Source organism: Quercus suber, unplaced genomic scaffold (genome assembly GCF_002906115.3).
Source record: "Quercus suber isolate HL8 unplaced genomic scaffold, Cork oak 2.0 scaffold_412, whole genome shotgun sequence".
NCBI lineage: Eukaryota > Viridiplantae > Streptophyta > Magnoliopsida > Fagales > Fagaceae > Quercus > Quercus suber.
Window position 1 is genome coordinate 607,012 of NW_027069863.1, and position 16,633 is coordinate 623,644.

The window sequence follows — 16,633 nt, forward strand, 5'->3', positions numbered from 1 at the left end:
GTCAAAAATAAATTCAAAATCAATTTCATTCATGCCAACTAAATTCAAAATCAATTTCATTCCCACTAGTAGTCTAATATTGTACCCTCATAATCTCTCTTCTCTCTGATGATAATTTTCACACCAGTACAACATAGGTCTTGAATAGCTATGGGATATGGCCTCACTCAAGGAAAAAAAAATATGAGATATGGCTGACATGTCTTAAAGAAGGAAAGGAAAAATCAAAAAGATGAAAAGTAGGAATTTGGGGTGGGGCATTTTTATGGCTGCGTATTGGAGGAGGGGCCAAGTTTTTCTAATAGGGGGGCCAGCTCTTAAATAAGAGAGTGTGAGACCTATTTGTTCCTACTATTATAGAGGTTTTAAAAAATTTTGGGGGGGCCATGGCCCCCTCAATGCATAACATGCCTCCGCCCCTGCATGTAACCAAACAGATCTCAACTTAAAGGCAAACAAGCTGAAAAGTGACATCTTGCTACAAGCACCATAAATACACCACCCAGACCTTTCACTCCCAAAGAAAAGAACCAATGACAACCACCAACCAGAGAGAACAAACTACCCTAGAGCGACCACCTAGTGATGAGCAACCACCATCACATCCTTGCCCAAAGTTCCATAACATCTTGTAACCATGGTTGTCAAAATCTCAATCTGGATCCTACGATTTTATGATTTCACCTACTTAAAACGATCCAAATCTTTCAAAGATTTTTAGTAGGATTGCTACGATTTGTAGGATCATACGATTCTAACAATCCCAAACGATCTTGGTTTTTTGTAATATTCTTTAAATTGACAGAAAGCTTAGTTTGACCCAAATGAAAATATAACATCCCAATAGACCTAATTTTACTATTCAAGGTAAAGAGACAGTGTTAGTTGAACGTAAATGAAAAATAATACTCTAATAGAGTGTCACGTTTTGAGGTTTTTGGCCTTTTTAAATGATGCTTACAAGTGAATGTAGTGATGTATGGCAATTACATCAAATAGATGCAAATTTTTTGTTTTTTATGAATGAATATATAATTTATGTAATTATTTAACATACCAATATGTTTTTTTTTCCCCTTTCAAATAATATAAAATCTTATGATCCACAATCTAATCCTACGATTCATAATCTTACCTACACCCATGATCCTACGTAGGATTATAATTTTAACAACCTTGCTTGTAATACACCTCTACAGAATTGCTGCCATCGAACTCAACCCAATGAAGTGCCCCCTACACCCAACCTCTCTCCAACTCTTCTAGTCTACCATTTGGGCCTAGGCCTCTCAGAACCAAAAATAAACAAGTCGATATGCTTTAAACCCACACTCGACCCTAGAGCTTTATTATCAGTTTATCGCATCAGCTGACAGCTAGTCATACTATATGGATCATTGGATTGTAAGTTCAGCATTTACAACTGGTACATGCTCCCGTTGAGAATTGATGAATTTCTCATGTTCTAAAACTTTATATGCAAGAAAGTATAGTTGATAGCATCCAAACAATCGGGCACACCAACTTCTTATTTAGGTGTCATCATCCAGCAGGAGGCGTTAAATTGTTAAGTCATTAGGCACACTGGTACAGATCAGCCCCAATGACCCTTGTATAGCATGCAAAATCTGTGAGAATACACAGATTTCAATTCATGCACTTAAACATCACATCTAGAATGTGGCACCATTTCGAGAATACACAAAGTCCTTGATAATACTGAAGACGACTCCAATGATCATACGGTTTTCCTTTTCCCTATTTTTCTTTTTCTGGTGAACTTTTTGAATTAGATGTCAATGGCAGTTGTTATGTTCAATCATAGACCTTATAACAGTGTCATATAAATTTAAGAAATAAAATTGACTTAAGTTCACAAGATTTGTGCATTAGAAGAGAAGCCAAGCTACCAACATTCTACACATTGGGAAATAAAGAACAAACAAAAATCATAAATTGTATACATATAACATAAGAGCTTGACATGTTACTCGTCATCTTTGTATGGGTATTCCTCTGGAACTTGCTTCAGAAGTTTCACTTGCAACTCAAATGCATCATCACCTCGAAGCATGTCACGAACCCATGTAACTTCTGTCTTCATTGAAACCTGAACGTGGGAAAATATTGCAAAGATACACATATTGAGATGCTATAGCAAAAAAAAAATAGCAGCAAGCAAAACACTCCTCAAAAAAGAAATATTGCAACTATCAACATTAAATTCATATATTAATCAGGTGTAAGATATTCTGAAATGTTAAAATTCAGCGTAAGGGGTTAGCAACAAAATGAAGACCATAGAACAAAAGACTATTTTCTTTTTCTACTTCGATTTTCTGACAAACTATTAACCATAGGATCATCAAATTTATCAACATGAAGCAAATGGCTTAGAACAGAACCTTCTTAGAAAAAATGACCATGCCTTTCCACTCTTGAGAAAGACAATGTTGATATGGTGATACCCATTGCCTTAAAATAGAAAGAATGAATTTCCCAGAAATGGGGAGAAGGCAAGGAAAAAGATATCAACGTGTGAGTCATTAGTTACTCCACACAACTTTGAATCAATACAGCCACCAGTAAGCTAGCTTTCTCAGCCACGCTTGATGTAATCTATATTTTAGATGAACGAGAATGAGAAATTTTAGAAGAATACATGTCAACTGCAAAATTCACAATAAGAGAGACCAGTTTTTGAAGGCATTTACATGACTAAGAATATCTGTTAGATAGTATTATAATGTGCTGGGAAAAAGAAAACAACAAGAGGACAAAGTTAAAGCTGTTCAGTAGGAGGAGATATTACTCACCATCTCTAAGGCCCCTCTGATGACTCCACTTAAGACATTGCAATAGTATAGACCTTGACATGTGTCAGGAAGCTCAACAAAGTCTACCAGAGGATTGTCTTCTAAAACAATACTGCAACATGTTCCATCAGCATCCCAATTGCTTACAGATGCTGTGACCCCTAAGAACATTTTAAAACCAACCTGATAAAGAAGTATCATTAGGACATATATGAACAAAAACATATTTCGTACTTTACAATAGAAAATTTATGCACGGTGGTGTGGTACGTAGTGGGTTTAGTATCATGTCAATTTAATTTCCACTGCACTTAGCTTATTTGGTGATTTGTTGGTGCCTTCGTGATTTGCAAGTAATTTAACCTAATTAACCAGTTTGAGTAATTGAATTAATTAACCAAGGTCAATTTGTAACTCAACACTTTCCAAGTAAATTGAGGGAGAGGAGGAATGAATAAAATCTATCAAATATATCTCAAAATGTTTATTCCAACTCCTAAAATAGTTTAGGTAAGTAGGGTTAATTATATCTTTTTGCAAATAGATATTTCCTCTTTTATCCTCTTCCATATATAAACGTGGGTTTATTATCCTTGTTATCTTTTTATCAATGCAAAAGTTTGTGCACGCGATTGGAAGGTTTGTTTTTCGAGATAGTTAAGAGAGAGAGAGAGAGAGAGAGAGAGAAACCTCTTTTATCCTCTTCCATATCTAAACGTGGGTTTATTATCCTTATTATCTTCTTATCAATGCGAAAGTTTGTGCACGCGATTGGAAGATTTGTTATTCGAGATAATTAAGAGAGAGAGAGAGACCTCTTTTATCCTTTTCCATATGTAAACGTGGGTTTATTATATTTATTATCTTCTTATCAATGCGAAAGTTTGTGCACGCGATTGGAAGGTTTGTTTTTCAGGATAATTAAGAGAGAGAGAGAGAGAGAGAGAGAGAGAGAGAGATTCATTAAGTACAATCTCAAAAACACTTATTAAGAAAAGAAGACTCCTCAACTTCCAAAAGTACGTAGGCCATGAAAAGATAATAATTAAACCTAACCTAACCTCACATAAATCATAGTCACAATCATTTGGACTCCTGTGGTGTTTAATCCCTGTGATCTCTCATTGGGCCTTTGGGGACCAAGTTACATAGGTCAGAATCACAAGAATATGACAGCTTCAATTTCAATGACATGTTTCAAATCGGAAACGAAATGATAAGTTAAACACCAATTAAGCAAAGGAAAAGGTATCATTATTCATTAATAAGAAAATCAAGAACCACTCACCAAATTCTTCACCCAACACCTTAAACCTCCAATCAAATATATCCTCAGCAGACCAAATCTCTAAAATTTCCAAAGATTCCTCAGTGCATCGATGTCCTCAGTAGCTTGTCCTATCTAATACTCGTACTGTTAGACAATGTACTCCAATAAATTTTGGACACTCAGCGTAGATGAAAAGAACCTCCGAACTTAAAATTGCATTCATTTCTGAAAAAAAAAATACATATTGATATGATAAATCTATCACACATTACTAATTGATTTTTACTTCAGACAGGATTCAAATTTAGATCCTTTATTTAACCAAAAAAATCCCCTTTACTAACTGTTAAACTGATTCCACTAAACATCATTAATGGAGTTCTATGGTTTTTTTTTTTTTTTTATTCGATAGTCACGAGGGAGGGGGGTTGAAACTTAGATGTTCCTATTAAAAACACCAAAAAATACTAACCAAGTTACAACGATCTTGGTGAAGTTCTATGTTATTAAACTTGCATAATATATGAGTTCACAATTCACCCATAATTGATGCGCCTGCAATCCCATTAAGATGATCAGTTAGTACAATAATGATGTCAAACAAAAAACATGAAAGAGTATAAATCTTGTTCTAACTAGACGCAAACCCTTAAATCCATAAATGATCCCTTGAATCCACGAAGAAATCTAGAATCTACCAAAGTAAAAAAGTTAGAAAACTTCTATTTTATTGAAGCAAATTGTTCGTTTTCTTTTTTGCATATTGCTAGCCTATTTAAAGGTTCCAAATACATATTTTTCAAGAAAAATATTCATAAACATATCCTAATAAATATGGTACCACATTATGACTCTAATTTGACAAGAAAAACCTTAAAAACTCTAATTTGACCAGAAAAACCTTAAAAGCTCATGAAATCATGGAAATAAAACCTTAAATCCTACAATAACAAAAATTATATCAAAAACTAATAAATGATAAAATAATCAATGCATACCCTTGGAGTAATGGTCATTTCACATGTACAAGTTCTTGTAGGATGAGGGGAGCAATGGCCAGGATTCAAGTCTCTAAGAAAGAATTTCACATACATATACACATATTACACTAGAATAGAATTTCTATCTTAGATAAAAAGTAAATAAATAAATAAATGATAAAATAAACCTCTATATTATGTCCTACATCAGATCCCACCACTTGAATGAAACTTGACCTTGAGTTTTCGTCTAATTATTGAACCCCTTCACTCCAAATAAAAAGATAATTCAAAGACTTTAATAACTTGATCTAATTTTGAAATCCGTATCCTTGAGACAATGTTAGGTAAAATTTCTTTCTCCTTGGCCTTCAATTGATTAGCTACATCAATCAATAAGGGATTGTAGACAAAATAAAAAATTCTATTCCTAGAAAATCAATGGACTTTGATTCATTGTCAATAGGAATTTGATTCTATATAATTTTGATTATAAATCTTTCACAGATTTTCTAACAATCTCCAACTCATTATTTTTGTCATTCTCCTTAATCAACTCCATTATCTGCTTCAACAACTTCTAGCAAAACATTATCTTCTTCAATCTTGACTTGTAGCGGGAATTCATCACATTCAACGTCTTTAATATTATCTTTGCATTTGGATACCAAAATTCTTGTTATTATCCATACTATACATGAATTTATTTTCTTATGAAAACTTTACCATCATCTTCTTCATTCTTAACCATAAGGAAAATCAAGACTTGTCCCTTTGCATTCTAAAATATTTTATATCATTCTACCAATCTATTGCATCGCTCACAAACTTGCTTCAATACAAGTTGCACCCATGGCCCCCTCTGGATTTTCCAAAAATGCCCCTTCCCCCTCTATTTAATGTTAAAATTTAAAATATTGAGTAAATTTTAGGTGATAGCCCCCTTTCATTTTAAAGAAAGTATAAATGCTTGTTAATTATTGTTGTCTTTTTTATTTTCCTTTTAATATTGATTTTTTTTTGTCATATATAAGTCGTTAATTTTAGGAGCATTTAAAGTATAAATTAATAAAAATATATAAGTAAATCTTTTTAGCAACATATTTTTGTTGTTTTTCAAAATAAAATCATACGCATTTATATAGAGAGTTAAAGCTACCAAAGTACAATGACACGTTTGATTTGCCCTCCCTTGAGAAAATTTTAAGGCTCCGCCACTACTGGTTGCACCTCAAGCTATTCTGGAATCTTTGTAAAGCAAAATAATCTCCAGGATGCAATATCAAATCTATGAAGTCTTCTTTGTATGGTGTGTCATCAAAGTATGGAATATTATTAAAATTAAGAACATGTCGATTGATAGGTCGGTCACGAGAACAGTTTCTGACATGATTGCTTCCATTGTCTCCACGATCTAGTTTGGCATTCAAACCCAAATTGATAAGCATGTCACAAATCTCATGAAATCCACAGGAGAATTAAATCTTAAATCCTAACAAAACAAAAGGAAAATCAAAATTACAAAATTAATAAATATAGACCCCTACATTATTTCTTAAATCAAATAATAAAACACAAATTAATTAAAATTAATATACCACCACCAACTTAGCAAACTAAGGCATAGTCTTAATAGGGTTGGCTCAATACAATTTGAAGCCTATGGCATTAACTTTGAATGGGATATTTTTTATATTTAATTAGTAATTTTGCATCTTTATACAATATTTAAATGCTCCTCACTTCTTGAGATGTAAAATTATAAATTAAGTTTTTGTATTTAGATTTTTCTTTTGCTTTTCAATTGATATTATAGATATTATAGCTAACTAAAGTTGGATTTTATAAATTTTAGTTTTGAAAATAAAAAAGTTGACTTTTATATAATCAATAATTCTTATATTGCATATTTGAAAATCATTGCAATTATTTCCATTTTTAACGTTTTATTGTATAATTTCATTATCTTCTAAATTCTTTTTTTATTCATTTGTGGGTTCTAAAAATAAAGGTGCTACATTTTATAGTAATTAGAAAAGGGCCTCCAGTCAACCCCAAATGCTATGGAGCACCTTTCCTTCGTTGCCTCTTTCTTTGCCAAGAGCAACTGCTAGACTAAGCATGACTTTCTATTATATGTTTTTTAGATTGTTGGTAATAAATTTATTAAGGATCCTATTCGATGTTCAATTAATTTATATTTTTCTTTTTAGTTTTTCATATCCAAATTGATATTTTCTAAGACATTCATTACAAATTAAATAAACACTACCTAATATATAAAATTATAACATAACTAACAAAATAAATTTTAAAGCTAAGAACAATAGAATTTAGTTCATCAGATGCACTATTGTAACTTCACTTAACAATAAAATCCCTTTAATAGCCTCAACTTACCTGATCCAAGATTAACTTTATATAAAGAACTAATATCAAGGTTTAGGCACTAAATTTAACACAAAGATATGAAATATTATTATATTTTGAATTTAAAAAAAAAAAAAAGAGTTTTAAGCAAGTTGGTGCATGGTGAATAGGACTATCCAAGGACCCATCAAACCGATTCACATGCTCAACCACGACTGACTTGCAGGCGGAAGTCAACGTTGAATTAATTCCTCCAAGAACTGATCCTTCCAATTCGAGTGTTAGTTTAACATATTGAAATTCAACACAACTAAACCGACTGACAGAGATCTGACGGGACAATTAGATCAGATGAAGATTTGACAAACTTCACCCAAATATGGCAAAGATATAAAGATCTCCTCATCATCACTTGTTGTTGTCACCCATTTTCATTGGCTTCAACTAAATTGTCCACCACATGTTGAAGGTCTAACGTTTGAGATCGTGGTTCTTCACAATCAACGATAGATCTTGTGATCCTCCACCCGACATGATTGGGTCAAGTGGCAGTTTGAGCCCTAAACCAAACTAACTCGAGCAATGGATAGGCCTATTGGTGAAGTAAGAATGAAATCTTTTAATTTTGGTTTTGAGAAAGAGAAAGGGATTCTTTGGTGTGGCATCATGTGAGTGATTGAGTGGATAATGATGAAATTAATCATGTGGGATACTAACTTACAAAAATTGAAACCTCTAATTGTTAGAGGAATCAGTCGAAAATGATAATTAGCACACTCACAACATTTTTTATTTAAACTTAGGCTTTAAATTTTGCTTAGATTCTATTGGCTAACAATTTGGAGAGCTTTCTTGAGTATAGGGAAGGGAACACTTATTTACCTACAATTTGGACATTTTCTTATTGAGGGAACTTTGACCAAGGCTTAAGTAGCCTAGGCCCTTAGCCGCACCTAAGTCCTAGGAAATGGGTTGTGCATATTTGGGTTTAACCCAGTCAGGTACAAATCGAATCGGATATGGTTTGAGCTAATGCTTATATATATATATATATATATATATATAACCCTTTTACTAGTTTTTGATGGGTGAAGTCAACTCGATATGATTTTCTTTTTTTTTTCATGTACCAAAAAAACACTTGAAACATACCTCTTAACATTTTTTTTTTTTTTATACAAGATAGAATTCTTACTCTAGCCTAATCTAAGTGTATATGTGTGTGAAGCTCCCTCTTACAGACTTGAATCCCAACCCTTGGCCCTCACACCCCACATGCACTTATACTTGTGGAGTACATAAAATTTTGAACGGTATATAAATCCATAGATTCATAGTCCAAGAATTAATTCTAATATTTTAATAGTCTAGAAATTCCACACACAAAAATGCAAACACTTATGCATATATGTAACATGAAAGAAATTTGCCCAACAAAAATAAAAAAGAATTAAAGTTAAATCACCTATAAAAATAACTTCTTCTTTTTATAAAACCTATAAAAATAACTAAATATATAGAATTTAGGAATAAAATATAACATGTTAAATATTCAAAGAGGAAAAAAAGTACATAGGAGAAAAAATCTATAATGAACTTACAAAATAGATCCACTCTGAAAATGTTTATAGATGAGAATGGCATGTGAAGTCGACAAGTTCATTAGTATTTTCGTCAAAAACATAAAATTCTAATATAACTTTAGCATACAAATAAACATTGGAAATGGGTCGGTAAAAATTAATGTTAAATTTTACAATGGAGACTTGGGAAAATTCTCGAGTCCAATGCAAGTTTGACTCGACTAGGTCGGATGAAAATGGTTCTTAGTAAAACGGATTGCTATTTCTATTACTCACCATTTTTTGGGTCCAGTTTTTCCAGGTCTAGTGTGGTGATCTACTGAGGAATCAAACCCATGTAACCAAACAGATCTCAACTTAAAGGCAAACAAGCTGAAAAGTGACATCTTGCTACAAACACCATAAATACACCACCCAGACCTTTCACTCCCAAAGAAAAGAACCAATGACAACCACCAACCAGAGAGAACAAACTACCCCAGAGCAACCACCTAGTGATGAGCAACCACCATCACATCCTTGCCCGAAGTTCCATACCATCTCGTAACCATGGTTGTCAAAATCTCAATCTGGATCCTACGATTTTATGATTTCCCCTGCTTAAAACGATCCAAATCTTTCAAAGATCTTTAGTAGGATTGATTGGTAGAATCATACGATTCTGACGATTACAAACGATCCTGGTTTTTGTAATCTTCTTTAAATTGACAGAAAACTTAGTTTGACCCAAATGAAAATATAACATCCCAATAGACCTAGTTTTACTATTCAAGGTAAAGAGACAATGTTAGTTAAACGTAAATGAAAAATAATACTCTAATAGTGTCTCGTTTTGAGGTTTTTGGCCTTTTTAAATGATGATACAAGTGAATATAGTGATGTACGACAATTACATCAAATAAATGCAAATTTTTTGTTTTTTATGAATGAATGTATAATTTATGTAATTATTTAACATATCAATATATTTTTTTTCCCCTCTCAAATAATATAGAATCTTATAATCCACAATCTAATCCTACAATTTATAATCCTATCTACACCCATGATCCTATGTAGGATTCTAATTTTGACAACCTTGCTTGTAATACACCTCTACAAAATTGCTGCCATCGAACTCAACCCAATGAAGTGCCCCCTACACCCAACCTCTCTCCAACTCTTCTAGTCTACCATTTGGGCCTAGGCCTCTCAGAACCAAAAATAAACAAGTCAATATGCTTTAAACCCACACTCGACCCTAGAGCTTTATTATCAGTTTATCGCATCAGCTGACAGCTAGTCATACTATATGGACCATTGGATTGTAAGTTCAGCATTTACAACTGGTATATGCTCCCGTTGAGAATTGATGAATTTCTCATGTCCTAAAACTTTATATGCAAGAAAGTATAGTTGATAGCATCCAAACAATCGGGCACACCAACTTCTTATTTAGGTGTCATCATCCAGCAGGAGGTGTTAACTTGTTAAGTGATTAGGCACACTGGTACAGATCAGCCCCAATGACCCTTGTATAGCATGCAAAATCTGAGAGAATACACAGATTTCAATTCATGCACTTAAACATCACATCTAGAATGTGGCACCATTTCGAGAATACACAAAGTCCTTGATAATACTGAAGACGACTCCAATGATCATACGGTTTTCCTTTTCCCTATTTTTCTTTTTCTGGTGAACTTTTGGAATTAGATGTCAATGGCAGTTGTTATGTTCAATCGTAGACCTTATAACAGTGTCATATAAATTTAAGAAATAAAATTGACTTAATTAAGTTCACAAGATTTGTGCATTAGAAGAGAAGCTCAGCTACCAACATTCTACACATTGGGAAATAAAGAACAAACAAAAATCATAAATTGTATACATATAACATAAGAGCTTGACATGTTACTCGTCATCTTTGTATGGGTATTCCTCTGGAACTTGCTTCAGAAGTTTCACTTGCAACTCAAATGCATCATCACCTCGAAGCATGTCACGAACCCATGTAACTTCTGTCTTCATTGAAACCTGAACGTGGGAAAATATTGCAAAGATACACATATTGAGATGCTATAGCAAAAAAAAAATAGCAGCAAGCAAAACACTCCTCAAAAAAGAAATATTGCAACTATCAACATTAAATTCATATATTAATCAGGTGTAAGATATTCTGAAATGTTAAAATTCAGCGTAAGGGGTTAGCAACAAAATGAAGACCATAGAACAAAAGACTATTTTCTTTTTCTACTTCGATTTTCTGACAAACTATTAACCATAGGATCATCAAATTTATCAACATGAAGCAAATGGCTTAGAACAGAACCTTCTTAGAAAAAATGACCATGCCTTTCCACTCTTGAGAAAGACAATGTTGATATGGTGATACCCATTGCCTTAAAATAGAAAGAATGAATTTCCCAGAAATGGGGAGAAGGCAAGGAAAAAGATATCAACGTGTGAGTCATTAGTTACTCCACACAACTTTGAATCAATACAGCCACCAGTAAGCTAGCTTTCTCAGCCACGCTTGATGTAATCTATATTTTAGATGAACGAGAATGAGAAATTTTAGAAGAATACATGTCAACTGCAAAATTCACAATAAGAGAGACCAGTTTTTGAAGGCATTTACATGACTAAGAATATCTGTTAGATAGTATTATAATGTGCTGGGAAAAAGAAAACAACAAGAGGACAAAGTTAAAGCTGTTCAGTAGGAGGAGATATTACTCACCATCTCTAAGGCCCCTCTGATGACTCCACTTAAGACATTGCAATAGTATAGACCTTGACATGTGTCAGGAAGCTCAACAAAGTCTACCAGAGGATTGTCTTCTAAAACAATACTGCAACATGTTCCATCAGCATCCCAATTGCTTACAGATGCTGTGACCCCTAAGANACCTTTCCTTCCATGCCCAGGGCAGCTGCTCGAACAAGCAACCAATTACCACTCTATGACGTGGCCACTCACCAAGGAAAATTCCTGTACAGATCTCAATCCTAGACTTTTTCTCTTCTACGCCTATAATGACTGCAATCCACATACATGACACAGCAAATATGTGAAATATAGCAAAATATAAGAAAACTACACTTTTAAACCTTGTGTGAATTACTTCACCAACCAAAGCATGTTATGGAGAGCCAACTAGATCCATGCTAATATGAAACAAGCAAAGTACAATATGCATTCTATCAGAACCCACCCAAAAGACCTTATATTGACTCTGTCAAGCAAGCCAGAAGTTTTCCTAAAGCTGTAATCCTGGTGGATTGGATTGGGTCAAAGGCGACCAAATCCGAAAAATGAAATGGTGCGATCAATGGGTTCAAAACTCACCAGGTGTGTGCTTAACTTACCAGTCAAATGATGGGGAAAAACAAAGTTGAACAGGTTACCAGAACCCAAACCTATATAGGATTTGGGTTGCCCAACTTAAGTTGGCATATTTTATCAAGTTAGGGCAGTGGAGTAATTCCTATCGCTTGAGAAAAAACTTTCACCGCCTGTAAAAGTGTGATGAAATTTAACAATGGAAAAGATGATTGATCTTCTTGGTTTAGTGACACATCTTAATGTGATTAATGAGAATTCTCACAATAAGCATCTTTCTAGACTACCTGTCCAAGTATAAAAGCTACTTTATGAAAGCACTTCAGCTCTTTTTAAGGAAATAAAATGTGTTGCTCCTTAGGGCTAATAATTATAATTAATCTTACTTATCAAAAAAAATAATGATAATTAATCTTGAAGTTCTATTTCTATTTTTGATAGATTAAACTTCTAGTTCTACTAACTCCACCTATCCTATCTTCTCCAACACTTAAAACCTTAATTGCAATGTAAGTTAGGGTGAGAGCCCAATGACTCCAACTTCTAAACCTGTATTGCACTCACAAACCCAATATCAATGTAAGTTATCATCAAGCCTATCCTATGCAAAAAAAAAAAAACTAAAAAATACAAAGTCCTAAACATAAGTGATAAGTCTAGAAACAAGATTTTTACAGAGCCAACCAGCAACCAAGATCATCCTAAAATGCTTTCCAAGCATTTCAAATGCCTTTCAATAGAACAAACCCAAGATAGCTCCTCAATTCAACAAAATCCACTGTCTCCATCCTTCCCAGATTTCAGCCATATGACAAGCCACTGAGGGGTTGAAGCTCCAACTCCCAAACTCCTTTCGTACAAAAGAAGAACATAGCACCTTCACCAGATGAAGTCTAAAATTGATTTCCCACACTGAAGCATGGAACAGTTTTCCAAGGGCTTTTTTTTTTCCCTGAATAAAATATTAACCATTAGAGCCAACGTACTCTAGCTTAAATGGTGCCAATGTGCTCTGCCTTAAATGGCACCTCCTCCCCTTAGCAAGATGAAGGGAAATATTTCGGCAATCTGATTACCATTTGTTCTGAATTCATAGATATGTAATCCATTAAGTGATAAGTCTTTTTGGCAAAAGTATATTCCAGTCTTTTTGTCTTCATCCACCAAGTCTATTAACCACCAAAAATACATCCTGTTCTTTTTGTTGCACCCACCTACTCCTTCTCTCTTATCTCACCACCCCCCCCCCCCCCTCCAACCAAAAACCCCCCCGGGCTGCCCACAAAAAATAAATAGATAAATAATGAATTGGAATAGAAGAAGTAATAGAGGCCTGGACAAGTAGGAGGAATGTTGAGCCAACATATAATTCTCATGTGTAAAGAGGCAAGCAATGATAACAGACCTTTTTTATATATATAAATAATGATGATAACAGACCTTTGCAATTACTTCAGCTGTCTCCTTGAAGTCAACACATCTGGCAACATTAGATTTTGCTAGAAACTCATCAATTAGTCTAATTCCAATATTATAACCCCTGCAAGATAATTAACTAGTCAAATTAGTTCTGATATTACAATGATCTAATCAACAATTTTGCATTTGATGCTCAAATATGATAACTTAAGGTTTGTTGGCAGTAGGAGATTACCCATTGGAGATGAAATAATGTCAATGTTCACAACGTAATATCAGGTATATTTTTCTTATAAAGTAAAAGAAATTTCATTGGCATTAAAGTAGAAAGAAAATAGGGAGTACAATATCAGATAAAGGTATGTCAATGCATTTGTCAAGTATCCCCCTCCATGCAACCACCTCCAACAAAAGGAGGGGGAGGGGGGGTATGAACGAGAAATGAAATGCTACTATTTGATTATAGAGTTGTAAATTCTTGACGAATAAGTAAGCAAATGAGCATAGATTTGTTAGGCAGGTTCTTGGAATAGGGAATAAGTCCTCAGTGCAAAGCAATAAAATAACATCTAATGATAAAGAGTCTTCATATATGTACCTAACTGTGGATTTGTATCTTGTAAGCTTTTAATACCTAGGAATTTTCCTGAAAACCATACATAGCCTGTGTAGTTAAATTTTAACTATCACTCCAAAAGAAATGCTTGCGCATAAATCAACATTCTTCCAAAGTTTTTGGTCAAGACCCATCAAACTTAAATAGCAGGATTGAGTATGTGCTTGAATCCTAGCCTAATATGCCAGGCTAATAAAAGGAAATTGGGGGGAAAAAAAGGCTCAGATAATGTTCTTTAATCTTCCTTGTTTGATTGTTTCTTTCGTGCTAAAGAATAAGTGGATGTCAAGATCATAATAAGTGCCCATTTAAGTGTTTAAATACAATTCTTACAAGAAAATAAAAATGAAAACTTTCCAAACCAAAACCATCTTCAAGCCAATCAAACATCTATGAAATATAACTAACCCATAATTTGAAAAATCACATAAAACTATGAGATATAACTATGCCAGAGACAGATGATAAGTGAGTATCAAGATCATAATAATTGCCCAATTAAGTCTATATAAAATTCTTATAACTATAATCAAATTTAATCATCCAAATTCACACTCTTCGGATCAAACCAACATTTTTAGCAAATCGCACACAAAAATCTACGAAATATAAAAGGAAAAAACCGTAAGAAACTAATAAAAAAATAAAAAATTTACATTTGATCAAGCTGCTTGTTGACTTCCTCAACCTCCTCCAGATCGGTAAGCAACTGGCGCACGATCGCACCGTACGTCAAGGTAAACAGCTCCGCATTCTACACCAAATTTTTCAAAGCTCCGTTTGGTTCTCGAGAAAATGAATCGGAAATTTTGGAATTGAAAACAGGTAATTTTTTGAAATGAGAAAAAAGGGGGGTCACTCCCCCGACACTATGAGGAAATCTTGAGTCAACCCCTTATTGGAATCAGGAAGACACTGGATGAGACGAACCCTATCGTCCCTTGTCTTCATATAGTACGTCTTACCCCTCAGATGATGAAGGTTGTAGCACCAGTTCACATCGTGGTGAGTCAGTCTCAGCCCCATTTTCTCATTCAAGGTATCTACACACCCTAATATCCTAAATACATTCACGGCACACTGGGTAGGAGCTAGGCGAAAATGCCTAAGGTAATTGAGGGTCACTGGCCTCATAGGGATTCTCATCCCTCCCTCTACGAAAGCTACTATCGGGATCACGACTTCACCCTCTCTCCTCTTAATGTACCACTCCCCTTCTTCACAATACTTCAAACTCACATTATTGGGTATCCCATAGTTAACAATGAATTTATTCATCATCTCGTCGGATTCAACCAACTTCTTAAACTTACCCATTCCCCAAGGACGACTAAAAGTTCCAGAAGAAGAAAAGAAGGAGTAGAATCAAGGAAATTTGAGGTCACTGGAAGAAGAAGACTTACAGAAATATAACGATTCTCTTCAGGTAGTGTGCAAGTTGAACTAGATTCAAATCATACGCATCAATGGTTGTAAGCGCGAAAATGAGGAAACCAGGCGGTTCAAACAGGTACTTATACTCCCCCTTAGGTTCCCCAAATGTAACTGCCTGCCCATAAAAGCAGGAGATCCTCACCGAACAATTACCATCACACCGTTGAAAGTGGGAAACGTGGTGCCGCTAAAATTTAATGTGGGTACACATTAAGTCGTGAAACGCAAAAAACGCACATCGGGCAGTCGAAAAGTTGCCAGCATTAGCACGAACCAAAGTGGGGCGATTCGTCTAGAGGGCCCGTAGGTATCAAAATCCTCCTCCCTGTCCGAGGGAACGTGCAACAGGGTTTTGAGGGGCTATTGTGGGGCCCGTGGGCCTGACAGCCTCAGCCCATCCCGTAGTAGGCCCAAGGCCGGTGCCGAGGAAGACTGACCATCCAAGGCTAAGTTGGGGAAAGCCTCTCTTTTGACCCACGCCGAGGACCTCTTCGTCCTCGGCATACTACGGATAATTTTTGGGAAGGGACAAGCCCAGAGCGAGCTGTCACATTCACACTTAATGCATTCACCTAACCCCTCTGGCCGCATTAATGGGGATATAACCCCTTAGCAGGGCAACGTTGATCAGAGTAAACCACTTGAGTACTAATAAGGCCTCTGATGGGACGGACGGCCAGAAGAGAGGTGAATGGATGATCAACAGATGGAAGAAGGAGATAGGAAGATGAAGACTATATAAGAAAAGCAAGTAAAGTAAGAAAGGAGGGGGAAAAAAAAGAAGAAAAAGGAAAGGGGCTCCTCGGCCACGGGCCGAGGA

At 34.8% G+C, this 16,633-nt stretch overlaps 1 protein-coding gene across 1 annotated transcript; it reads right to left on the reverse strand.

The window, feature by feature from the left end:
* Positions 1-1,824: 1,824 nt before the first annotated feature.
* Positions 1,825-15,167, reverse strand: LOC112037872 (uncharacterized). Its single transcript, XM_065761431.1, has 4 exons — positions 15,036-15,167; positions 13,785-13,884; positions 2,817-2,999; positions 1,825-2,110 (listed from the first exon to the last, which is right to left on the reverse strand). Coding segments are annotated over exons 1-4 (408 nt in total). The 5' UTR covers positions 15,038-15,167; the 3' UTR covers positions 1,825-1,987.
* Positions 15,168-16,633: the final 1,466 nt, after the last annotated feature.

What these genes read in the sequence shown, in the direction of transcription:
- LOC112037872 (XM_065761431.1), bottom strand. An exon ending in CAGCTGAAGTAATTGCAAAG is followed by an intron (nt 3,000 to 13,784) that starts GTCTGTTATCAT and finishes CTTCTTTATCAG; the next exon opens with GTTGGTTTTAAAATGTTCTT. An exon ending in TCAGAGGGGCCTTAGAGATG is followed by an intron (nt 2,111 to 2,816) that starts GTGAGTAATATC and finishes TCCCACGTTCAG; the next exon opens with GTTTCAATGAAGACAGAAGT.